Source organism: Prinia subflava, chromosome 2 (assembly GCF_021018805.1).
Source record: "Prinia subflava isolate CZ2003 ecotype Zambia chromosome 2, Cam_Psub_1.2, whole genome shotgun sequence".
Classification (NCBI taxonomy): Eukaryota; Metazoa; Chordata; class Aves; order Passeriformes; family Cisticolidae; genus Prinia; species Prinia subflava.
In genome coordinates, this window is record NC_086248.1 from 3,334,156 (window position 1) to 3,360,197 (window position 26,042).

Sequence of the window (26,042 nt, forward strand, 5' to 3'; positions counted from 1 at the left end):
TGGTACTAGGGAGAGGAGAAAAACCCCAAAAAGGCTTCCCTGGCCGTTGCTTTCCAGATCTGGACATACTGGAGGGCAATGTTCAGATTGTCCCTGCATTCTGAGGTCTTTCCTTTCCCTCTGCTAGCCCTGAAATTTTATCTTCTTCTGCATAAACTCTCAAAAGCAGGCGTTTGAGATGAAATGAGAAGGAAAGGTTTCTTCTCACCATACAAAGCTGAGCACATTTGCAATATTCAGTCAGATCTTCCACATCCCACTCTGAGTATATCCAATATCAATAAAATGAGAGGACAAAAAGAAGCAAACCATTTCCTCATTTCTACTCTTCCCAGCATGAGCCACCCTCCCTTGTCCATCTCATCCCTCTCCTGCCCAGCCCGTTGCTGTTGTGCCACGGGTGTCACAAGAGGTGTTGCATGGGGACAACGGTGACATTGATTGCAACAGCCCCAGGAGGCTCCTCAGCCTCTGCCCCTGCAGCAGGGAGGGACCAGGGCCAGCCCCAGCACCCCCACACACGTGGGGCACTCTGGGCTTGGCCCAGGGCACTTGTGCCAGCAGCCACTGGGGCCTGTCCCACCCACCAGCACTGCTATAAATCCAGCCTGTTTGGGGCAGGGCAGCATTCCCTGGCCCCAAGGGCATCTGGACACAGCGATTCCTGCTGGGTTAGTTGCTTCCTGAACACCCAGACCTTCCCCAGGGAGGTGAGTTTGGGGTCTCTGGAATCCTGCTCACTCAAGGTCTCAGCTCAAAGCTCAGGATGGCAGAGTCTCCTAAAGGACAAACTGCTGGGAGTATCCAGGTGTAAAATTTGGCCATCAGAGATGGCTGGGAAAGGGAAAAAAAGCCTTCATGTGAGGCCAAAGCATGTGGAAGGTGAAACTGAGGTTTTCTAAGTACAGGATAGTCTGGAAAATGCCTTGATGCTGCAGGAGGGTCCCAGGATCTTCTTTGCTGGGGAAATGGGCACTCTCATGAGAAAAGTAAGAATATTCTTTTGTCTCCTCAGTACAGAGATTTCCCATCATTTCAGGCATTCTGTAATCCCATACATTGATTTCTGTTCCCATTTCTGGGCACGAAGACCCTTCCTTGGCCTCTAGTTGCTCTCTGGGTTGGTGCTGGGAAATGTCTTTCCTGGGATTCCTGGGAATGCTCTGAAGATGAGGATGAACACTGCCCAGCTGAGGTGGGAGGATTTTTCTGATCCCATGGAAGCAGAGGGGATCGGTCTTCTGCTTGGATGTTTGGGGCATATGTTTAATTGATGAAGCCTCAGGGAGTAAAAGCCCTCTTTAATATTCAAGGACATTTTTTTTTCTCTGCTATTCCTCCCCAATGCTTTTGTTGAATTGGCAACACTTGGCCCTAGGTCTGCTGCCTGTTTTTAGGGGAAAATCTATGGAAGACCATAACAGACCAGAGAAAATAATTTAAAAGCATCTGATTAGGTAATTGCTTTCCAAAAGAGTGACACACACAAAATGTTCCTAAGTTTTGCAGGATGGCACAAACCCCATAGTTCTTTTTAGAGAAAAGTAGAGGAAACATCATTTGCTGTGTTTGGAAGGAGCCCATCTGCAGTTTGATGAACTACAGAGCTCTGCAACACAGGCTTCTGCACCATTTTGGGCTCCTGCATGTCCCCATTTCCTTGGTGTCCCCTCTGCAGCTCTCTGAAGACCCAGGAGAGGCAGCAGCCATGAAGATCCTGTTCCTGCTCTTCCCCCTGCTCCTGCTTTTGGTCCAGGGTGCTGCAGGTGAGAGGGGAAGAGGGCAAATGGGGAAAGTGTGAACCTGCACCAGGGGGAATTCAGTGTCCCTGGAAGTGACTGTGTTTGTGGGGGTGATGAGAAGGTAACAGGGGATTGAAGTCAGAGGTGTTTCTCAAGTGAGTTTCCAACTGGACATGGTTTTGGGATGGAGTGATCCCCGGGAAATTGGCACGCATGTGGGTTGTGAGGAATCCCTGCCCGCCAGCAGGACTGAAAGCACACCCTGCTCTCCTAGATTATTGCTGTAATAGCTGTGTGTGCTTTTGTCCATGGAAGCAGGAAGTCCAGCTCGATGCAGGCGCCAAGGGGGATTCTGCAGCTTTGATGGTTGCAGTTCCCAGACAAAACCTATTGGAAAATGTTCAGCAGTCAGCGTGTGCTGCAAAAGGTAAGGACCAGATCCCTGCCTAAAGAAAGAGTTTCCTCCTTTTCCCCCAGAAAGATCTGTTACAAATTTCTTTCTAGCTTACAATTAGTGGAAGTGGCCAAAAAGAGAAGGTACAGATCCTTGAGGGGTTTGGAGCTGCCCTGAATGGGGCTGCAGCAGCCCAGGTCAGCCAGGGCCTCCCCACCCACCAAAGACACCAAAGAGGAAACATTCCCTGTCCTTGGGCAGCACCCAGGACATGATCCAGGTCTTGCTGCATCTGCACACACCTGGAGCCAGGGCTGCCAGCACTGAGACAGCCCAGCTCCAACCTGTCTGCACCAAGGACTGCACCTCACCTCCCCTCAGCCTGACTCTGCTGCTCCACACCCGGGGCATTGCAGGGCAGGGGGACACAGGGACAGGCAAAGTTACACCAGGTGATGTGCTTGTCTGTTTTCTTCTTACAGTCGCTGGGTTTGAACTCCTGAAACTGCCAAGCAGGACATGGCCCTCTATACTGGCTCCTGCACCCATGTCCTGCTGTCCCCTGCCCTCCCTGCCTGTGCCCTGCCCAGCTGGGTGACAGCAGCAGTGGCAGCTGCTCCTGCTGGGTGCTGCTGGGCTGGAGCCCTGTGGTGCCAGCCCCACTGTCTTTGGGCCAGGGGCTGCTTTTCCCAGCTTGAATAAAGAGCAAGAGCCCTTTGGCATTGCAGGGCTGTGTGTGCGTGTCCTGCTGCTGGAGGGGTGCTGTGCCTGCTGCCTGTGGGGCTGGCACTGCCTTGGTGGCAGCACAGGGCCCTGGGGATGGTGCTGGGGCTGAGCAGTGGCTGTGTCCCTGGGGATGCTCCTGCCTGGCCGTGCTTTGGGGACACTGAGCCTGTCAGTGCCTGCTGGGCCGGGCTCTGGGGGGTGCCTGTGGTGGGGCTGCCCTGCAGATGCTCCCTCTGGGGGAACAGAACATTGTCCTGGTGTTTATAGGCCCAGATAGCATTCTGTTCTCAGGAACCTGCTCCCATGCCAGGAAGACATGGACTTGGAACTGTGGACATAGTGGCAAAACCTCATCCCTAAAATATCCAGAGCTTTGTTACAAGGTCCCAGCTCCAGTCCAGGCTGCAAAACCTGCAGCAGGAGATATTCCTTCAAGGGATGGAAGTGAGAAACCTCAGGGAGGATGGCACAGCCACCAGGAGAACTAACACGTGACTCATGAGCTTGATAGGGATAAAATAAATACTTGAAGCAAAAGGTTTGCTGTGCCTTCTTTCATCTCCATTATGACCGTAAGGAACACTCATTAGCGGCAGCACAACTTCATTGTAGTATCACTTAAATCCTCCATTTTTCCGTACAGTCAATTCATTATTATCTTCCCTGTTGCTCCTTGCAGCATCAGGAGGGGGAGAGGACTGAGGCCAGGCTGGAGTCACCGGTAGTCCAAAAGTTCCTTTTCCTGTTTCTCCCCCTGCAACAGCAAAAAAAAAAAAGGCTTCAGTTTCCTCTTCTGACACCTCAGAGAATGATTCCCAACCCAGGGCTTTGTGTCATCCTGCCGTGTGCAAGAAGTCCTTGTGGTGCTGTGGTTTGTTGGACACATGTAGGGACACACACAGACCCTGCTCACTGGAAACCAGCACCAACCTGCTGCTGTGGCACAGAGTGGAACCTTTTCTGAGTCCCTTCTAGAAACCCTCCCACTAAAGCCCACCTTCAGGAATGTGAGCAGGTGGTGCCTCTGCTTCTTCTGAGCATGCAGAATCCATCTCTCACATTTTTTATGATTGTCATCTTGTCACTGTGACTTCACATCTCTGGGTTGTGAAGCAGCAAATGTTAAGATGCCAGGGTCCACTGCCAAATCCCCAGCAGCTCAACCCTTGCAGTTTAGGGGGGTGACCAGGTGGCTCTGCCAAACACCTGGAGTGGCAGCTCCCAAACTGGGCACATGGCGCAGACCCTCCTGCCCAGCAAGGACTGTCACTTCTCCCACTGGTGTGGTGTTGGGGGTTAGATTTGTTTCTTTTTCACTTACAGAATTTTTTCCCATAAGTTGCTAGCAGACTAACTACCGTGTACTTGACCAAAACATAGAATTGACCAAAGGAGATGGCAGCACCGGGCTACACCTATTGTTTTTGGGTCTCTGGGAGTTTCCCTCAGAGGGGGGAGATAATGCGGGTTTTGGGGGAGGTAAAAAGGACACCGTTGGAGGCAGCTTCGCTCTCTTGCTCTGGGCATCGGAGAGAGAACAGCCAGGCTGCTGCTCACTGCCGGAGTTCGCTGTCACCCACCCCCGTCCGGTCTTGGAAAATCGAGCACCATCTGCTCGTGTGCGCCAGAACCCTGAGCTTGAATTTCCTGCCCTGCCGAGCCGGCCCTGTCCTGCCACCTCTGCTCCTTCACTGCTGCTTTGAGGCTTTCCACCACTCCGTGGTTCCGCAATGCCCTGCCCTGCCTTGCCAGGACATCCCTGCCGCTCCAGCCACCACCGACAGAGTTTCTGATACATCTCATCCACCAGCCTGGGATTTTCCACCGCTCCAGCTTGGTCTCTTGGAGTCCCAAGAGATCAGACTGCCCGGGGCTTTGTGAAACCAAAGCCCCTCAAAGTCCCTGGTTCTGTTTATTACTAATGCTGTGGTTGTTATTGCTTATTTGCCTTGTTAGACACACTAGTAAAGAACTGTTATTCCTATCCCCGTACCTCTGCCTGAAAGTCCCTTTAATTTTCTAAATTAGAATAATTTGGAGGGAGGGGATTTGAATTCTCCTTTCCAAGGGGGGGTCCTGCACCTCCCTAGCAGACACCTGTCTTTCAAACCAAGACACATGGCGGGCATCAAACACACTGGATTCAAAAGTGATGGCTACATCCAGCTTGTATTTACTCACCTTGGCTGGCATTAGAAGGAGGTGCAGTTTTGTTGGCTCACCTGCTTTAAAGAACTTGTCATCTATCCTGGTGCTGCTCTCACTTATTCAGAAGAGCCATGAGAGAGAGAACCCTGTTTATCCCCCTGACATGTCAGGTGACAGACACCATATCTATTACATATATCTATATCTATTGTTGCAGTGTCCAAAATTGTTTTCCATAATCTGTGAGTTTTTCTGCATCCTACACCAACAGGTTATTCAATCAGAGGGGAAGAGACATAGGAAAAGGATAGGAGAAGAGGGAATGGTTTCACTCAGACTGTGGGCAGGGTTAGCTGGGATATTGGGAAGAAATTCTTCCCTGTGAGGGTGGAGGTGGCTTGGCACAGGTTGCCCAGAGAAGCTGTGGCTGACCCATCCCTGGAAGTATCCAAGGCCAGGTTGGACAGGGCTTGGAGCAAGTTGGGATAGTGGATGGGGTCCTTGCCCATGGCTAGGGGTGGAAAGAGATTATGTTTAATGTCCCTTCCTATCCAAAGCATTTCAGACGTGATCCTGTGAGCCCATGCAAGAAGGATTCTGCTTCCCCAGGACTGGCCTGGTGCTCATGCCTGCATCCACCAGTTCCTGTGCCCATCCCAAAGATTTCACAGCTGGGTCCCACAGCCCGTTGTGGCATGGGTGTCACAAGAGGTGTTGCATGGGGACAACGGTGACATTGATTGCAACAGCCCCAGGAGGCTCCTCAGCCTCTGCCCCTGCAGCAGGGAGGGACCAGGGCCAGCCCCAGCACCCCACACACGTGGGGCACTCTGGGCTTGGCCTGGGCACTTGTGCCAGCAGCAACTGGGGCCTGTCCCACCCACCAGCACTGCTATAAATCCAGCCTGTTTGGGGCAGGGCAGCATTCCCTGGCCCCAAGGGCATCTGGACACAGCGATTCCTGCTGGGTTGGTTGCTTCCTGAACACCCAGACCTTCTCCAGGGAGGTGAGTGTGGGATTTCTTTGCAGAGTTCTGCCCAATCAGGGTCTCAGCTCAAAGCTCAGCAGAGCAGATTCTCCTAAAGCAGAAATGTCTGGAAGTACCTTGGGGCAAAATTTGGCCATCTGAGATTTTTTTGGGTAAGAGAAAAAAGAGTCTTCATGTGAGTCTAATAGGCCAGAACTTTTGGGAGGTGAAATGGAGGTTTCCTAAGTACAGGATAGTCTGGAAAATGCCTTGATGCTGCAGGAGGGACCCAGGAACTTATTTATTGCAGAAATGGGAACTTTCCCTTGGAAAGTAAGAGATTGTTTTCCCACAGTAGTAAAGAGATTTCCCATCATTTCAAGCATTCAGTAATTCCACACATTGATTTCTGTTCCCATTTCTGGGCACCATGACACTTCCCTGCCTTCTGGCTGTTCCCTGGGTTGGTGCTGCCCAGGGCAGTTGAAGCAAGTGCAGGGCTGGGGAATGTCCTTGCTGGCAATCCTGGGAATGCTCTGGAGTTGGGGATGGGCACTGCCAATCTGAGATGGGAGGATTTTCCTGAGCCCAGGGAAGCACAGTTGGTTGTTCAGGGTGTTTGGTTGTTCAGGGTGTGTGTTAGATACATGAAACCCAAAGGAATGAAAGATCTTATGTTCTGTAACTTTCAGTAGCAATTCTACCTCTGCCATCTCCCACTTTTCACTGGCCACGTATTTTCAGTGGACTGGAATCAAGTGGCCCCAGGCCTGGTGCCCCTTCTCTGGAGAAAGTATTTGGAAAACCTTCAAAAGAATTAATTCAAAAGATCAGCTGAGGTGATCTATTTCCAAAAGACAGAGACATGAAACACTCCCAAAGTTTGGAGAGTGGCAAAAAATGCAGAATTGTTTTTAAAAAGAAAGGTAGAGGAAATATCATAAGCTGTGTTTGAGAGCAGTTTGGTGAACCACAGAGCCCAGGCTTCTGTCCCACCTGGGCTCCTGCATGTCCCCATTGCTTTGGTGTCCCCTCTGCAGCCCTGTGAAGACCCAGGAGAGGAAGCAGCCATGAAGATCCTGTTCCTGCTCTTCCCCCTGCTCCTCCTGTTGGTCCAGGGTGCTGCAGGTGAGAGGGGAAGCGGGGAAATAGGGGAAAGTGTGAACCTGCACCAGGAGGAATTCAGTGTCCCTGGAAGTGACAGTGTTTGTGGGGGTGATGAGAAAGTAACAGAGGACTGAGGTCAAAGGGGTTTCTCCATGAGTTTCCAACTGGACAATGATTCAGGATGGTGAAATCCCATGGAGACAGAATCCTGGCTTGTTCTGTAGGTCAGGAAGGGCTTTCAGCCTCCAAGCCTGCGCCAGCTATTCCTCTTTGGGAATCTCTTGCCCTGTGCTGGTATGCAGACAGCCCAAGGGACTGTTTGAATAGCAGCTTTTCATGGGGCATAAAGGGGGTCCCTTTTTTATCTATCAGCTGAACGTATGATGATTATTGCTGTATTTTTTTGTGTGTGCTTTTGTCCATGAAAACAGGAAATCGAGCTGAATGCAGGCGCAGAGGGGGATACTGCACCTTTGGGCGCTGCCGCCACCCCACAACACCTGTTGGAAAATGTTCAAGATTCCATGTGTGCTGCAAAAGGTATAGACCAGATCCCTGCCTCCAGAAAGGGTTTCCTCCTTTTCCCCCAGAGGGATCAGTTAAGAATTTCTCTCTAGCCAGCATCTGACAAAATCTCTCCTGCTTTTATAATTAGTGAAAGGGGCCCAAAAGAGAAGGGAAAAGTCCTTGAGGGTTTCGGAGCTCCCCTGAGTGGAGCTGCTGCAGCCCCAGGTCAGCCAGGGCCTCCCCACCTACCCAAGCCACCAAACAGGGAAACATTCCCCATCCTTGGGCAGCACCCAGGACATGATCCAGGTCTTGCTGCATCTGCACACACCTGGAGCCAGGGCTGCCAGCACTGAGACAGCCCAGCTCCAACCTGTCTGCACCAAGGACTGCACCTCACCTCCCCTCAGCCTGACTCTGCTGCTCCACACCCGGGGCATGGCAGGGCAGGGGGACACAGGGGCAGGCAAAGTTACACCAGGTGATGTGCTTGTTTGTTTTCTTCTTACAGCATCTGGGGTTGAGACCCTGAAATTGCCAAGCAGGACATGGCCCTCTCTTCTGGCTCCTGCACCCATGTCCTGCTGTCCCCTCGCCTCCTTGCCTGTGCCCTGCCCAGCTTGGTGACAGCAGCAGTGGCAGCTGCTCCTGCTGGGTGCTGCTTGGCTGGAGCCCTGTGGTGCCAGCCCCGCTGTCTTTGGGCCAGGGGCTGCTTTTGCCAGCCTGAATAAAGAGCACTTTGGCATTGCAGGGCTGTGTGTGCGTGTCCTGCTGCTGGAGGGGTGCTGTGCCTGCTGCCTGTGGGGCTGGCACTGCCTTGGTGGCAGCACAGGGCCCTGGGGATGGTGCTGGGGCTGAGCAGTGGCTGTGTCCCTGGGGATGCTCCTGCCTGGCCGTGCTTTGGGGACACTGAGCCTGTCAGTGCCTGCTGGGCCGGGCTCTGGGGGGTGCCTGTGCTGGGGCTGCCCTGCAGATGCTCCCTCTGGGGAATTGGGATCCCTGTGCTGGTTCTGTCCGTCTGAGGTGTCCCTTGTCCCTCACAGCCACAGCCTCATGTGCAGGGCTGTGCTGGGGCAGTGTCCCTTGTGTGGGCATGGCCATGGTGACCCACAGGTGCTGTTCCTGCTGCTCCTCCTTGCCCTGTTCCAGCACCACAGCCCTCCCTGCTGTGGCTGTGCTGCTCCACACCACATCCCACGAGTCACGAGCAGGAGGAGGAAACTCTGCAGCTCCTGGTCTGGGGGACCTGTGAAATTACTCCAAAGGACCATGGCCTGTAAATGTCCAAATTTGTTTCCCTACAGGTAATTAAAATGTTGTCTTCTCCTCTCTGCCCATCTCAGGCACTCTGGGGTGACAATGCTCTGCTCCATCAAAGGCAGGGGCCTCTCCCTGTCTGCAAAGTAAACCTCAGGCATTTGATTCCCTGAGTGGTTCAATACCTGTGTGTGTCCATGTACTCGTGTGTAGGGGACTAACACGGCCCCCTGCCTGTGTCACTGAAGGTTTTCTCTTCAGAGAACCACAGAATCACAGAATCTGGAATGTTGGGAAAGGCCTCTAAGACCATCAAGTCCAATTTTTACCCAAACACTGCCAAGTCCAACAGTGATCCATGTCCCCAAGTGCCACATTTTTATGGATTTTAAATCCCTCCAGGGATGGTGACTCCATCACTGTCCTGGGCAGCCTGTGCCAGTGCCAGAGTGCCTTTTCAGTGTTGAAGTTGATTCCAATTTCCAATCTAACCCTTCTGTTTGGTTTGGAAAGACAGGTATCTGTCAGGAAAAACTGGCATTTCTTTGGAATGGAGAATGTAAAACTCCCTCCCTCCAAATTTTTATAATTTTATAATTAGGAGCTTTTAGGCAAAAATATGGGAATAGGAGTAACAGTTCTTTACTAGGAATATTAAAATGCAAATGCAATAATACAAAAAAACAAACAAATAAGCAAGCAAACAAACAAAAGTCCTAGAAAGCTCTGACAGAGTCATGAATACAACCTGGTACCCTGTCAGCCAGGGTTTTGGAAGCAGTCCAAATAAATCCTTCTGGAGTGACAGATGTGGTTCTGTTGGAGTAGAAATGATCCTGTAGTGGCAGTGAGATGAATCCAGTTTTCCTCTGAGAATCCAGTGGAATTTAGGGTTCTTTATCTTTATCTCTTTATCTGCTGTTCTTTATCTCAGGTTTTATCCAGGTAGGAATGCTTGGCTCCTCCCACTGGGTGGAGCATCTAACAATGAAAAGATTCAATTTTATCAGTCATGTGGTGAGCCTTAATGGCTCATCAACAGCAGATATCCCCTGGAGGGAGGATGGGTCGTGGAAGAGATAAAGAACATTTCTCCCTCTGGTTTTAACAGCTGGCCCACTAATGGAAGGCATCCACTCCCCTCCCCCCTGGAGTTACAAGAAATAAAGGGAAAAAAAAAAATCTCCAGCTAGTTTCAACAGATGAAATAGAATACACATTTTTTGCTACATAACCCAAGACATATTCCTACATAGAATCAAGACCATTTTCTAGGGTCCTGTCATTTGCTACTAGGGAGAAGAGACAACCCCAATAAAAATTTCCCTGGCTGTTGCTTCCCACATCGGGACAGATTGGAGGGCAATGTTCAGATCGTCCCTGCCTTCTGTGGCCTTTCCTTCCCCTTTGCTAACCCTGAAATTTTATTTTATCGATCTTCTGTACAAACTCCTGAGAGAAGGCTTTTCATGTGAGAGGTAAAGCTTTCCTCTCACCGTGCAAAGCTGAGCACATTTGCAATATTCAGTCAGATCTTCCAGATGCGACTCTAAGCATTTATAAAATCATTAAAATGAGAGGACAAAAAGAAGGAAATGTTTTCCTCATTTCTACTCATCCCAGCAAGAGCCACCCTCCCTTGTCCATCCCATCCCTCTCCTGTCCAGCCCGTTGCCGTTGTGCCATGGGTGTCACAAGAGGTGTTGCATGGGGACAACGGTGACATTGATTGCAACAGCCCCAGGAGGCTCCTCAGCCTCTGCCCCTGCAGCAGGGAGGGACCAGGGCCAGCCCCAGCACCCCCACACACGTGGGGCACTCTGGGCTTGGCCCAGGGCACTTGTGCCAGCAGCCACTGGGGCCTGTCCCACCCACCAGCACTGCTATAAATCCAGCCTGTTTGGGGCAGGGCAGCATTCCCTGGCCCTAAGGACATCTGGACACAGCGATTCCTGCTGGGTTAGTTGCTTCCTGAACACCCAGACCTTCTCCAGGGAGGTGAGTGTGGGATCTCTCTCTGGAATCCTGCCCACTCTGGGTTCTGCATGTCCCCATTGCTTTGGTGTTCCCTCTGCAGCCTCTGAAGACCTGGGAGAGGCAGCAGCCATGAAGATCCTGTTCCTTCTCTTCCCCCTGCTCCTCCTGTTGGTCCAGGATGCTGAAGGTGAGAGGGGAAGAGGGGAAACGGGGAAAGTGTGAACCTGCACCAGGGGGAATTCAGTGTCCCTGGAAGTGACAGTGTTTGTGTGAGTGATGAGAAGGTAACAGGGCAATGAGGTCAGAGTAGGTATCTTGAGTGAATGTCCTGATGGACACCACTTTGGGGTGGAGACAGCCCCTGGAAAAGGAATCCTGGCTTGTTCTGTGGGTCAGGGATGTAGAGGAGTCCCTGCCTGCCAGCTCTGCTGGTGCAGGCAGAGGTGGGAATGCAGCTGGGAGCCAGCACAGATCTCCCTCAACCTCACACTGTCCTTTCCACTCTCTGCTCTGGTGTGCCCCCAATTTAGAGGCACAGGGACCTTCCAGGGGAGACACCTTGCAATTGGAGATGTTGCTGTGGGGGGCTTGGGGCTGAGTCCTTCTCTTGGCCTGAAATGCACGGGGAGCATCAACTTGTCTATAACCACACTCTGCCCTCTCAGATGATTGCTTTAATTGTTCCTTCTGTGTCTTTCCAAATGAGAACAGGAGGTGCAGGTGCATGCTTGCGACGATATGGATTCTGCTCTAGTCTTGCTTGCCCCCGTGGTGCAGTTGTTGTGGGAAGATGTTCACCAGGCCTTGTGTGCTGCAAAAAGTAAGGACAAGATCCTTGGCTGAAGAAAGAGTTTCCTCCTTTTTCCTCAGAAAGACCTCTTACAAGTTTATTTCTTGCCAACACCTGCTAAATATTCTCCTGTATTTATGATTTGCAGCACAGATCCAGGAAGGGAGGGAATAGTCCTTGTGGGTTTGCTCTCCCCTGAGTGGGGCTGCAGCAGCCCCAGGTCAGCCAGGGCCTCCCCACTCTCCCCCAGTCCCCAGGGCCTCACTCAGGCTCTGCAGAGGACTCACCAAAGCCACCAAAGAGGGAATCATTCCCTGTCCTTGGGCAGCACCCAGGGCATGATCCAGGTCTTGCTGCATCTGCACACACCTGGAGCCAGGGCTGCCAGCACTGAGACAGCCCAGCTCCAACCTGTCTGCACCAAGGACTGCACCTCACCTCCCCTCAGCCTGACTCTGCTGCTCCACACCCGGGGCATTGCAGGGCAGGGGGACACAGGGGCAGGCAAAGTTACACCAGGTGATGTGCTTGTTTGTTTTCTTCTTACAGCATCTGGGGTTGAGACCCTGAAACTGCCAAGCAGGACATGGCCCTCTCTCCTGGCTCCTGGACCCATGTCCTGCTGTCCCCTCCCCTCCCTGCCTGTGCCCTGCCCAGCTGGCTGACAGCAGCAGTGGCAGCTGCTCCTGCTGGGTGCTGCTGGGCTGGAGCCCTGTGGTGCCAGCCCCGCTGTCTTTGGGCCAGGGGCTGCTTTTGCCAGCTTGAATAAAGAGCAAGAGCCCTTTGGCATTGTGGGGCTGTGTGTGCGTGTCCTGCTGCTGGAGGGGTGCTGTGCCTGCTGCCTGTGGGGCTGGCACTGCCTTGGTGGCAGCACAAGGCCCTGGGGATGGTGCTGGGGCTGAGCAGCGGCTGTGTCCCTGGGGATGCTCCTGCCTGGCCGTGCTTTGGGGACACTGAGCCTGTCAGTGCCTGCTGGGCCGGGCTCTGGGGAGTGCCTGGGGTGGGGCTGCCCTGCAGATGCTCCCTCTGGGGAATTGGGATCCCTGTGCTGGCCCTGACAGTCCCAGGTGTCCCTTGTCCCTCACAGCCACTGCTTCATTTGCAGAGCTGTGCTGGGAGCACTGTCCCTTGAGTGGGCATGGCCATGGTGACCCACAGGTGCTGTCCCTGCTGCTCCTCCTTTTCTGGTTCCAGAGCTACAGCCCTCCCTGTTGTGGCTGTGCTGCTGTACACCGCATCTCACCAAGTGGAAACCTTGGAATTCCCAGTCTGGCTTACATACAAAAAAGGTTCCATTTTGGGGTGGAAATATCCAGCTGTGTTTATTCATGTGGAATAAACAGAATGTCCTGGCCTCTGTGTGTGGATGCTGAATGTGAGAGATCAGGCAGCAGCACCGTGTCTGTGTGAAAGCAAGTCACATAACATTCTCACACAGGCCCGAGAAAGTGGCCTGAGAAATTATGAAGAAGGATTCAAACAGTCCTTGGAGAGAGAAAACAACCTTTGCAGGTTGTCTTTGTCTAACTTGTTGTTTACTTGCAAGAAATGTCCGAGGGGTGTTGTTCCTACCTGACAATGATGGACTTGTATTGGTTTGCTAACCATAAACCTTTAGTCCTTTGGAACTGTCTGCAAAAGAAGATTTGGAAGAATAAAGCTCGCTCTCATTTGCTACAAGCCTGAGAGTCCACGTCGTTATTTCCATACCGTCCCTAACACAATAGTGACATCTGTGCCCCTCTCAGGTGGTCTGGAGTGACAGTGCTCTGCTCCTTCAAAGGGAGGGGCCTCTCCCTGTCTGCAAAGCCAACCTCAGGCATTTGATTCCTGAGTGGTTAAACATCTTTGTGTGTCCATGTGCACGGTTTTATGGGAGCAACTGGGGCCCCTGCCTGTTTCACTGAAGACTTTCCCTCTCAAGAATCATACCAATGAAATTACTGATGTTGGAAAAGACCTCTAACAATATCGAATCCAACCATTGATCAAGGACTGTAAACCCCAGCACTAAATGATCTGCTCAAGTACCACATCCACACAGCTTTTTAATTCCATCCATGAATGGTGGCTTGTCGTAGTCTCACGTTTGCCAATTTTAACTTTTCCTGGCCAATGCACCTAATTTGTGATGGTTTTTGTGTTTACTCTTTTTTCTTTATGTGAGATAGACTTTTGGGAGGAAAAAGGCAAAACAGGCCCAACTGAAAGGTTATAAAGATAGGTTTATTAACATACACTAAAGGAAGAGAAAAAATGAAATTTTCAAAACTTTTTCCCCCTCCCCACAAACTGTTCACTTTCCTACAAGCAACACAGAGAGACAACTTGTGATTTTCAGTCAGTTTCACCATTTGAAAAATAGTCTTTCATTACTTCCTTAGGAGAGGAGCCTCTTTAGAATCATGGATCTCAATGACAAAACAATTCTCGTGTGAGTTTTAACTGTCACAGAAATATCCACCTGGAGAAAATCCGCTTCCATGCCCACTCTGACCCTTTCTCCCTTTAGCAGTTTCCCAAGCTGCCCATGGGTCATGTGAACTCAGGCATATTGGGGTGTCACCTTTTAAAGATTCACCACTCCAGAAGCAATGGATTCTTCTTTTCAGGAAACAGAGCTGTTTCTTCACTTCTCCACTGGCACAAAGGCTTCTCATCTCTTTCTGTTCAGGCATCTCACGAGACTACAAGAATCACAGATTCTAATGCAATATTACTCAGTCTGTCACAACACCTCTACTGAAAAAAATCTACAAATAAACAATCATCTCCCCAAATGCATATCTTTCTCATGGTTTGAAGGGATAAATTACACATACAGTTCAGTTCCATGGCTCTAATTGAAGTCCAGCCAGCAGGCAACTCCTCCATCCTTCCTCCAATTAGTCTCTCACTCTCTCCCTCCATCTGACTTCATGCTGGGTCTTCTCTATGTTCTCTCTGCCCCTCTCTCCTCTCAAGGAAGAGTCAAGTTTCGAAAGCTTCATGTCACTAAGACACGGTTGAATCTGCCCAGGCTTGCAATGATTGTGTGATTTGCCAGGCAGCCTCTCCAGCCGCCTTCCTCAGAGTGGCTGGGCTTCCTCCCTTCTCCTCTCTGCCCAGAAATCACCGGAGCAGAGGGAGAGAAGAGCTCTGCCCAACCCTCGATGGCAGTCGGGGTGGGCTCAGCCCAGCTGGGCCCAGAGGTGTTATCAGGGGCCCAGCTCTGCTTGGCTGGCTCCAGGCCTCCAACAGCCTCCTCGGCCTGACAGGGAGAGCGGCAGAGCCTGGCCAGCCTGAGCCTGGAGGTCTGGCTGCCCTGAGCATGGAGGCCTGGCTGCCCTCACCCTGGAGGCCTGGCTGCCCTGGGCCTGGAGGCCTGGCTGCCCTGGGCCTGGAGGTCTGGCTGCCCTGGGCCTGGAGGCCTGGCTGCCCTCACCCTGGAGGTCTGGCTGCCCTGGGCCTGGAGGCCTGGCTGCCCTCAGCCTGGAGGCCTGGCTGCCCTCAGCCTGGAGGCCTGGCCAGCCTCAGCCTGGAGGCCTGGCTGCCCTGAGCCTGGAGGCCTGGCTGCCCTCAGCCTGGAGGCCTGGCTGCCCTGGGCCTGGAGGTCTGGCTGCCCTGAGCTGACTACCCCCAAGAGGGGACGGAGCAGCAGGGCCAACCGGCCTGGGCCGCTCTATCAGACTGGCCCAGCTGATGTTACCTGTTCAAGTGGCCGAGAGGAAAGGGCCGACTTGTCCTCCCTCAGAATTTTATATGGGTTTTCCTCAAAGTTGCGTCCAGCTTCTTCAATGGTCTAATTCAATCACAATATTAAAAAATGAACTCTGATAGGTGCCTGTCTCAAAACAATTCTAAGGTCTTGACAAGGAGCTGTTTCTACTTTAACTAAAAACCAAACTGTGTCAACCTATAACATGACTCCACTATTTCCTTGGGCATGCAGTTCCAAAGCATCATCACCATTCCTACAAAGAAGCTATTTCTAATACCCAGACTAATTCTTTCCCTGCTGCTACTTTAGACCATTCCTCCTGGTCAATTTTTACCTGGGCGAAGAGCCCGATGCAAAAACACGTTTACACTGCCATTGCTTTCCTGAACTGGAGCATTTAGTGATGGTTAGTCAGATCATTCCTGCCCACCCCAGCCTTTCCTGTGATCGCCTTTCCTAGCACTGGCCCTAGAGCTGTCACCACAAGCTCTTTTCACCTCTGCGGAGCAGAACTGTTCCTCCAGCCCATGGGCTCCTTGGCCCAGAGTGTCTGGATCCCAACTAATGGTGGTGTGGACAGTCAGGTCATGGATTTCTCAGGGCACCCAGAGGGGACAGAAAAGTCAAGAGGGAGAAGAAGAGGAAGACTTTTTTTTTACAGTGTCCATGAAATTTTATTTTCTTGTTTAATTTCCAAATTCCCCAAACAAGGCTCATGAGATGAAATGAGAGGTAAAGCTTTCCTCTCACCGTACAAAGCTGAGCAAGTTTGCAATATTCAGTCAGATCTTCCACATCCCACTCTGAGTATTTCCAATATCAGTAAAATGAGAGGACAAAAAGAAGCAAACCATTTCCTCATTTCTACTCTTCCCAGCATGAGCCACCCTCCCTTGTCCATCCCATCCCTCTCCTGCCCAGCCCGTTGCTGTTGTGCCACGGGTGTCACAAGAGGTGTTGCATGGGGACAACGGTGCCATTGATTGCAACAGCCCCAGGAGGCTCCTCAGCCTCTGCCCCTGCAGCAGGGAGGGACCAGGGCCAGCCCCAGCACCCCCACACACGTGGGGCACTCTGGGCTTGGCCCATGGCACTTGTGCCAGCAGCCACTGGGGCCTGTCCCACCCACCAGCACTGCTATAAATCCAGCCTGTTTGGGGCAGGGCAGCATTCCCTGGCCCCAAGGGCATCTGGACACAGCGATTCCTGCTGGGTTTGTGGCTGCCTGAACACCCAGACCTTCTCCAGGGAGGTGAGTGTGGGATCTCTCTCTGGAATCCTGCCCACTCTGGGTTCTGCATGTCCCCATTGCTTTGGTGTTCCCTCTGCAGCCCTGTGAAGACCCAGGAGAGGCAGCAGCCATGAAGATCCTGTTCCTGCTCTTCCCCCTGCTCCTCCTGTTGGTCCAGGATGCTGAAGGTGAGAGGGGAAGAGGGGAAATGGGGGAAAGTGTGAACCTGCACCAGGGGTAATTCAGTGTCCCTGGAAGTGACTGTGTTTGTGTGAGTGATGAGAAGGTAACAGGGCAATGAGGTCAGAGGAGGTATCTTGAGTGAATGTCCTGATGGACACCACTTTGGGGTGGAGACAGTCCCTGGAAAAGGAATCCTGGCTTGTTCTGTGGGTCAGGGATGTAGAGGAGTCCCTGCCTGCCAGCTCTGCTGGTGCAGGCAGAGGTGGGAATGCAGCTGGGAGCCAGCACAGCTCTCCCTCAACCTCACACTGTCCTTTCCACTCTCTGCTCTGGTGTGCCCCCAATTTAGAGGCACAGGGACCTTCCAGGGGAGACACCTTGCAATTGGAGATGTGGCTGTGGGGGACTTGGAGCTGAGCCCTTCTCTTGGCCTGAAATGCACAGGGAGCATCAACCTGTCTATAACCACACTCTGCCCTCTCAGATGATTGCTTTAATTGTTCCTTCTGTGTCTTTCCCATGGGATCAGGAAGTGCAACTAGATGCTGGCGGCAACGGGGATTCTGCGCTAGGTATGTTTGTCCCCGCGGTACAACTCGTGCGGGAAGTTGTGCACCAGGCCTTGTGTGCTGCAGAAGGTAAGGACAAGATCCTTGGCTGAAAAAATATTTTTCTCCTTTTACCTCAGAGAGATCTTTTACAAGTTTCTTTCCTGCTAACACCTGCTAAATACTCTCCTGCATTTAGGATTGGTAGCAGAGATCTGGGAAGAGAGGGAACAGTCCTTGTGGGTTTGACCTCCCCTGAGAGGTGTTTCAGCAGCCCCAGGTCAGCCAGGGCCTCCCCACTCTCCCCCAGTCCCCAGGGCCTCACTCAGCCTCTGCAGAGGACTCACCAAAGCCACCAAAGAGGGAAACATTCCCTGTCCTTGGGCAGCACCCAGGACATGATCCAGGTCTTGCTGCATCTGCACACACCTGGAGCCAGGGCTGCCAGCACTGAGACAGCCCAGCTCCAACCTGTCTGCACTAAGGACTGCACCTCACCTCCCCTCAGCCTGACTCTGCTGCTCCACACCCTGGGCATGGCAGGGCAGGGGGACACAGTGGCAGGCAAAGTTGCACCAGGTGATGTGCTTGTTTGTTTTCTTCTTACAGCATCTGGGGTTGAGACCCTGAAGATCCCAAGCAGGACATGGCCCTCTCTCCTGGCTCCTGCACCCATGTCCTGCTGTCCCCTCCCCTCCCTGCCTGTGCCCTGCCCAGCTGGCTGACAGCAGCAGTGGCAGCTGCTCCTGCTGGGTGCTGCTGGGCTGGAGCCCTGTGGTGCCAGCCCCGCTGTCTTTGGGCCAGGGGCTGCTTTTCCCAGCCTGAATAAAGAGCAAGAGCCCTTTGGCATTTCAGGGCTGTGTGTGCGTGTCCTGCTGCTGGAGGGGTGCTGTGCCTGCTGCCTGTGGGGCTGGCACTGCCTTGGTGGCAGCACAGGGCCCTGGGGATGGTGCTGGGGCTGAGCAGCGGCTGTGTCCCTGGGGATGCTCCTGCCTGGCCGTGCTTTGGGGACACTGAGCCTGTCAGTGCCTGCTGGGCCGGGCTCTGTGGGGTGCCTGTGCTGGGGCTGCCCTGCAGATGCTCCCTCTGAGGAATTTGGATCCCTGTGCTGGTCCTGTCAATCCTAGGTGTCCATTGTCCCTCACAGCCATGGCTTCGTGTGTATGGCTGTGCTGGGGGCTATCGCTTCTGGGTATGGCCATGCTGCCCACCCAACCCATCCGAGATGTCTTGGGGTTCTGACCACACTGTGGTCTGTGATCTCAATCTGCTTCATTTTCCCTGGAGTTGAGGTCTGCCGTGCATTCCCTACTTAGTTCTCTCCCTTCTTCCAGGCCCACAGCACCAACTCCTCTATCAGCCCACAGTCTCTTTCTTTCCCACATCCCTTCTGGAGGTGCCTACTCCTCCAGACAGCTCCAGGAGATCTTAGCATGCCTTCAAGGGAAACAGGTCTCCCAGGCTGGCTGTACAGCTCTTTCAGGAGATGATGTCTCCAAAGGGTCCTTTGGGCTACCAGCTGAAAATGTCCATAAATACCTCCCAGCAGGGCAAAAGCCAGATGTTTTCTCTCTGCCAGCTCACACAAATTGGTGTTACCACATTCTTTACTTACTACTGCCGGCATTCTCAGCATTCCTGTGAGTTCAGATCCAGCCCTGCAGAGTCATTCATTTTGGGGCTGCCCCTGGTCCCTCCCTGCTGCAGGAGCAGAGGCTGAGGAGCCTCCTGGGGCTGTTGCAATCAATGGCACCGTTGTCCCCATGCAACACCTCTTGTGACACCTGCGGCACAACGGGCTGTGGGACCAGCTGGGAAATCTTTGGGATGGGCACAGGAAGTGGTGAGGGAAGGCACCAGCACCAGTCCAGTTCTGGTGACAGTGCTTGCTGGGCAGGAGGGGTCTGTCTCATGTGCTCAGTTTGGCAGTTCCCTCTCCAGATGTTTGGCAGAGCAATCTGGTGGCCCCCAAACTGCAGAGCCTGAGCTTCTGTGGATTTGGCAGTGTAACCTGGTGTCTCCACATTTTTCCCTGCACATGCCTGGGATGTCAAGTCACAGTGACAAGGTGACCATTAGGAAAAATATGGGAAATGCATTCTGTATCCTCAGAGAAACAGAGGGCCCAACTGCCCAGATTACTGATGGTTTACTGGGAAGGTTTTCTGAAGAGAAGTGGAAAAGGTTCTGTTCAGATTAGCAGGTTGGTGCTGGTTTCCAGTGAGCAGGGTCTGTGTGTGTCCCTACATGTGTCCAGCAAACCACAGCACCACAAGGACTTCTTACACAAGGCAGGATGACACAAGGCCCTGGGTTGAGGATCAGAGGTGTCAGAGGTGTCAGAAGAGGAAACTGGAACCTCCTTTTCTCCAGTGCAGAGGGGAAACAGAGAAAAGAACTTTTGTGCTGCACATTTTGAGTACTCAAGTGACTCCAGCCTGTCCTACGTGCTCTCCTCTTGTATATGTTCCAGGGAGCAGCAAGTACAAGAGTAATGAATTAAATGGATAAAAAATAGAGGGTTTAAGTGATGCTACAGTGAAACTGTGCCGTGGGTATTTAATTTTCCTATAAACAGAATGAAGACAAAATAAGACAGAACCCAAACCTCTTGGTACAGGTATCTTTTTTGCCTCTACTGACATCATGAGTCACATGTGAGATCTCCTGGTGTCTGTGCCACTGAGAGGTTCCTCATTGCCCCATACCTTTAAGAAATGGCTCCTGCTGCAGGTTTCACAGCTAGGATGGAGCTGGGACCTTGTAATGAAGCCCTGGCTATTTTAGGGATGAGGCTTGGCCTCTATCACCATGGTTCCTATCCCATGTCTTTCTGAGTCCACAGCACTGTGCACAGCAGCCCTGGTGGAGAGGAGGAGGAGAAGGGAGGAAGGGAAATCCTGCTTCACCCTCAGAGCCCTGCCTTGTGCAGAGATGGAGGCATCAGACATGTTGGAGAGTCTCTGTATAAGGCTCTTGAGGGGAGGAACTGAGTGTGTCCCAATCAAGAGCCATAAACGTGACCCAACTTCCACTGGAAAACTTCCTCTGGATATTGGACACAGGGGACAATTGGTAGCTCAGGGACATGGGGACAGCCTTTGGCTGGGTCTGCTGCCCTGCCCAGCCCAGAGCTGCTGCTGGGGCTGCAGGGACACTCCAACAGGTCCCAGAGCTCTGCAGAGCCCAGGTGGCCTCTGCACAGGGGGCAAGGCCCTGCCTGGGCTCTGGCCAGTCTCAGGTATGTGCAGACAACAAGGGGACATAGAGGGAATTCCCAGGGTGTGCACAATGAACACACAAACACAGATGTGCAGCTTGAGATTCCCAGGTGGAGCCATGTCCTGCTCCATTTAGGCATACGGGACATCCCTGCAGGGAGCCCAGTGAGCTCCTTTCCCACCCAGCACCAGGACGGTGCCTCCCTTGAGCTCATCCTCACTCGTGCTGAGCACCCCCCACAAGAAAGGACCATCACCCACCTCAGAGTGAGTGACAGGGAAGTAGGGGCCTGAGAAAAGAAAGAAGTCTGGCCCATAAAAAGCAGGACAAGGTTTCTGCTTCACAGGAGGGAGCATCTACCGGGCAGCTCCATCACTGGTGGGTGCAGACACCAGGGACATCTGGGACTGGCAGGACCAGCACAGGGATCCCAATTCCCCAGAGGGAGCATCTGCAGGGCAGCCCCACAACAGGCACTCCCCAGAGCCCAGCCCAGCAGGCACTGACAGGCTCAGTGTCCCCAAAGCACGGCCAGGCAGGAGCATCCCCAGGGACACAGCCACTGCTCAGCCCCAGCACCATCCCCAGGGCCTTGTGCTGCCACCAAGGCAGTGCCAGCCCCACAGGCAGCAGGCACAGCACCCCTCCAGCAGCAGGACACGCACACACAGCCCTGCAATGCCAAAGGGCTCTTGCTCTTTATTCAAGCTGGCAAAAGCAACCCCTGGCCCAAAGACAGCGGGGCTGGCACCACAGGGCTCCAGCCCAGCAGCACCCAGCAGGAGCAGCTGCCACTGCTGCTGTCAGCCAGCTGGGCAGGGCACAGGCAGGGAGGGGAGGGGACAGCAGGACATGGGTGCAGGAGCCAGAAGAGAGGGCCATGTCCTGCTTGGCAGTTTCAGGGTCTCAACCCCAGATGCTGTAGGAAGAGAGGAAACAAGCACATCACATGGTGGAACTTTTCTTGCCCCCCTTTCTCCCTCTTCCTTTGCAAAGAAAACAAGCACAGGGAGATAACACTCAACCTACAGAGGCCAACTCCAGCTGTTACAGATATCAGGAGGAGGATCTTATGCCTCACACTATTCCAGGGACAGCCTTCTAATTTGGACAACAGATCTGAGCTCTGCATTGACAGTGAGCAAACCTTGTGGGGCTAAGGAGTGTAGGGTAGAACTTGTTGACCTGAGGCTACTTCAGCCCTACTCAGGGTAGGTCCAAACCCAAAAGGACTTTTCCTTTCTTTCCCTGGTTTTTGCCTCTGAGCATGAACACATGAAGGTGTGAGATAGTAGGAGCTAGCTTGGAAGACAATAATAACTTTATCCATTACCAGGAGCAAAATATTTCTAGAACTTACAGTTTGCAGCAGTGACTCAGTGTTGAACAAACTCCCACGTATCTATAGGGGAAACGACAGCCCCCCACTGCGCAGAATCCTCCTTTTCGGATGCACTTTTCATGTTTTCCTGCTGCCATGAAAAATCACACACAGGGAAAGAGTTAAAACAATTGTCTGGGAGAAGAGTGTGTGGTGGCACTTTTCCCTTTTCCCCTCTTACCTGCAGCACTGTGTACCAACAGGAGGAACAAGGGGAAGAGCAGGAACAGGATCCTCATGGCTGACACTTCTCCCAGGATTTCACGGGGTTGCAGAGTGGACACACCAAAGGTTCTGGACATTACAGCACACAGTAATGTTATAAATTGCAGAGGGATTATCACAAGTGGCCTGTTCCAAGCAATGGATCTCAGATATGTACCTTTAGGATTTCCTGGGAGCAGCTGGGGAACTGGGTTGGCCTGTTGGACAATTCCCATAATCTTATTCTCTATGAATTCCCAAAGAATTCTCTATGAATTCTCTTAAGGGATATGTGGGACAAGTAACGCCTGACTCTTGCACCTGCAGCCAAATCAGAATTCAAAGACTTATGGAAAAGAAGCAGAATATTTACCCTTAGAAGCTCTGCTCCCTCATGCCTTTTGCATCCAACACTTCTGTCTTGAGGAAAAATACATGTTTCTGGTGAGACGGAGCCAAGGGTGGAACAAGACAGATTTTCAAATGCAGTTACCAGATGAAATGTGTTGTTGCTGCTTTTATTCTCACACTTCTGCCTCTCCTTCCCCAAGAGACAGAGCAGAATTTGCCTGTTGGGTGGTGCTCGTGTCAACACTCAGCACAAAGCAAATAGTCAAACAAGAACTGGAAACAGACCTGGGTTCTGGAGTTGAGGGAAATTCATGTCCCTGGAGATGCTCAGCCCTTGGTGAAGGAGGATTCTGCCTATCACTAAGGTCAATAGAACCATAGAATTGTTTGGGATGAAGGCACTCCGTATAGCTACTTTAGTTCCAACCCCCTTTAAAACCCCTGAGCAGGTTCAGCTACATCACAGAATCATAGATTGCCTGTGAACAAACAATCCTTCCATGTCAATAGAAGCTGGAAAGAATGGAAGAATCTCTCTACTGCTGCTGGAATAGCACCTCCCTATTTTATCCAGTGGAGTCTCAAGGTACCCCACAACAAGCAGCCTCAGAGACCTCAATCCAGGCTCTGGACACATTTCCAGACCTAGATGAAGGCAGGAAACCCAGGTTTACTTCAAGCATATTCTGGGCTCTGATAGTCATTGACTCATACAGGAAATTTGTGCTCTTTCTTTAAAAGCTCAAATCGCCTCTGGTGTCCACATGGACACTTACAACAGATTGTAGACAAAGTGTCAGGAGCTGGGGAGAGGGGTGTAATGGGCAGCTGTCCTCAAGAGATCCCACAGCCACCTACCTGGTGAGGATTTGGTGTTCAGGCTGTAACAGGAATCGCTGTGTCCAGTGCCCTTGGGAGCAGGGAATGCTGCTCTGCCCCAAACAGGCTGGATTTATAGCAGTGCTGGTGGGTGGGACAGGCCCCAGTGGCTGCTGGCACAAGTGCCCTGGGCCAAGCCCAGCGTGCCCCACGTGTGTGGGGGTGCAGGGGCTGGCCCTGGTCCCTCCCTGCTGCAGGGGCAGAGGCTGAGGAGCCTCCTGGGGCTGTTGCAATCAATGTCACCGTTGTCCCCATGCAACACCTCTTGTGACACCCGTGCCACAACGGGCTGTGCGGCCAGCTGGGAAATCTTTGGAACTGGTGGGTGAAGACACCAGGGACATCTGGGACTGTCAGGGCCAGCACAGGGATCCCAATTCCCCAGAGGGAGCAGCTGCAGGGCAGCCCCAGCACAGGCACTCCCCAGAGCCCGGCCCAGCAGGCACTGACAGGCTCAGTGTCCCCAAAGCACGGCCAGGCAGGAGCATCCCCAGGGACACAGCCACTGCTCAGCCCCAGCACCATCCCCAGGGCCCTGTGCTGCCACCAAGGCAGTGCCAGCCCCACAGGCAGCAGGCACAGCACCCCTCCAGCAGCAGGACACGCACACACAGCCCTGCAATGCCAACAGGCTCTTGCTCTTTATTCAAGCTGGCAAAAGCAGCCCCTGGCCCAAAGACAGCGGGGCTGGCACCACAGGGCTCCAGCCCAGCAGCACCCAGCAGGAGCAGCTGCCACTGCTGCTGTCAGCCAGCTGGGCAGGGCACAGGCAGGGAGGGGAGGGGACAGCAGGACATGGGTGCAGGAGCCAGAAGAGAGGGCCATGTCCTGCTTGGGATCTTCAGGGTCTCAACCCCAGATGCTGGAAGAAGAAAACAAACAAGCACGTCACCTGGTGGAACTTTGCCTGCCCCTGTGTCCCCCTGCCCTGCAATGCCCCGGGGTGTGGAGCAGCAGAGTCAGGCTGAGGGGAGGTGAGGTGCAGTCCTTGGTGCAGACAGGTTGGAGCTGGGCTGTCTCAGTGCTGGCAGCCCTGGCTCCAGGTGTGTGCAGATGCAGCAAGACCTGGATCATGTCCTGGGTGCTGCCCAAGGACAGGGAATGTTTCCCTCTTTGGTGGCTTTGGTGAGTCCTCTGCAGAGGCTGAGTGAGGCCCTGGGGACTGGGGGAGAGTGGGGAGGCCCTGGCTGACCTGGGGCTGCTGCAGCTCCACTCAGGGCAGGTCCAAGCACCTTCCCTTCCCTCCCCTCAGCTCTGCCTTGGAGCATGAGGAACAATGAGCCTTCAGCTTCTCAGGGAAACTTAAGCACCTTCTTCCATGACAGCAGCTTTTCTAATTCCAAAACTTACCTTTTGCAGCAAAAGAAGAACCTGGAACATTTTCCGTTTATGATAAAGGGGAAAGAGCACTTCAGAAATCCACAGAACCCTTTTTCTTTCTCACACTGTTTCCTATTTGTTGGAGCCAAGGAGGATCCTGCACAGTGAAAGAGGTCAAAGTGAGTGTGGCATAACTGTAACAATGGATCTGGTTCCTGAGCAGCTGCTGCTGGCTCTGAGTCCCAGTCTTGTATGGGAAATGAGCACCAAACCCAACATCTTAAACTCTCCCGTCAGAGTTTGTTTTTCCTACAGCAACGTGTGCATGTAGGGAAAGACAGAGGGAAAGAGCAGCAGGAGCTACAGGAGTTGCTGTGCTGGATCCTCAGATGCCCTGACCTTCCTCACACCAAGTCCCTCCCAAATGTTGGAAATACCTGAGAATTGTGGTTGCTTAGCAGGACCTGGAAAACCCCAGTGATGAGGGTTCACACCTCAGCCATGTCCCCTGTGTCCCTCTCACCTGCAGCACTGTGCACCAACAGGAGCAACAAGGGGAAGAGCAGGTAGAGCATCCGCATGGCTGATGCCTGTCCTGGGTCTTCTCAGGGCTGCAGAGGGGACACACCAAGAACCAAAGCAGGGTCAAGGGTTTGGGGGAATCTTTGTGCCTGGAGAGGCCAAGCTGTATCAAGTCTTATCCCAGGCTGTCCATCCCCCCAGCCAGCCCAAAGCTTGCTGCCCAAACACCCAGCACAATCCCCTCTGCTTTCCTGAAGTCAGTAAAGTCTTCCCAGCTCACTTGGGAGCGTCTATTCCTAATTCCAGATTATTCCCAGGATTCCCAGCAAGCCCACTCCCCACCCCTGGGCAGTGCTGACCCAGGAAGAAACAAGAGTGCAGGAAATGTCTTGGTGGGCTGGAAGTGACTCCCCAGTGACCTACCTGGTGGAGGTGTTGGTTCAGAGCACAGCAAGGCAGAAATGGTCTGTGACAAACGTACCTGGAACCACTTGTGTGAAGAGTGCAGATCGGGGAGTATCGCTGTGCCCCACACAGGCTGCTTTTGACCTGTTTCCAGGGGGTGGGACAGGCCCCAGTGGCTGCTGGCACAAGTGCCCAGGCCAAGCCCAGCGTGCCCCACGTGTGTGGGGGTGCTGGGGCTGGCCCTGGTCCCTCCCTGCTGCAGGGGCAGAGGCTGAGGAGCCTCCTGGGGCTGTTGCAATCAATGTCACCGTTGTCCCCATGCAACACCTCTTGTGACACCCATGGCACAACAGCAACGGGCTGGGGAGCAGAGGGATGGGATGGACAAGGGAGGTGGGTTAATGTTGGGAAGAGAAAAAATGAGGAAATGGTTTCTTTTTTTTTGTCCTCTCATTTTATTGATGTTATAAATACTCAGAG

General features: G+C 52.8%; 2 protein-coding genes and 1 long non-coding RNA gene across 3 annotated transcripts; all 3 read left to right on the forward strand.

Annotated features, from left to right (window-relative positions):
• Window positions 1-643: 643 nt before the first annotated feature.
• LOC134547660 (gallinacin-1-like) lies at window positions 644-2,173 on the forward strand. Its single transcript, XM_063391810.1, has 3 exons — window positions 644-710; window positions 1,679-1,766; window positions 2,058-2,173. Exons 2-3 carry the CDS (start codon window positions 1,709-1,711, stop codon window positions 2,171-2,173), a joined length of 174 nt encoding a protein of 57 aa, XP_063247880.1. The 5' UTR covers window positions 644-710; window positions 1,679-1,708.
• Window positions 2,174-5,945: 3,772 nt separating this feature from the next.
• On the forward strand, window positions 5,946-8,330 carry LOC134547659 (spheniscin-1-like). The gene is made up of 5 exons (XM_063391809.1): window positions 5,946-6,017; window positions 7,019-7,106; window positions 7,435-7,437; window positions 7,517-7,625; window positions 8,104-8,330. Exons 2-5 carry the CDS (start codon window positions 7,049-7,051, stop codon window positions 8,114-8,116), a joined length of 183 nt encoding a protein of 60 aa, XP_063247879.1. The 5' UTR covers window positions 5,946-6,017; window positions 7,019-7,048; the 3' UTR covers window positions 8,117-8,330.
• Window positions 8,331-16,706: 8,376 nt separating this feature from the next.
• On the forward strand, window positions 16,707-18,118 carry LOC134547661 (uncharacterized). The gene is made up of 3 exons (XR_010079534.1): window positions 16,707-16,735; window positions 17,260-17,368; window positions 17,888-18,118. It is a non-coding gene; the product is annotated as an uncharacterized LOC134547661 (long non-coding RNA).
• The last annotated feature ends 7,924 nt before the right edge of the window (window positions 18,119-26,042 follow it).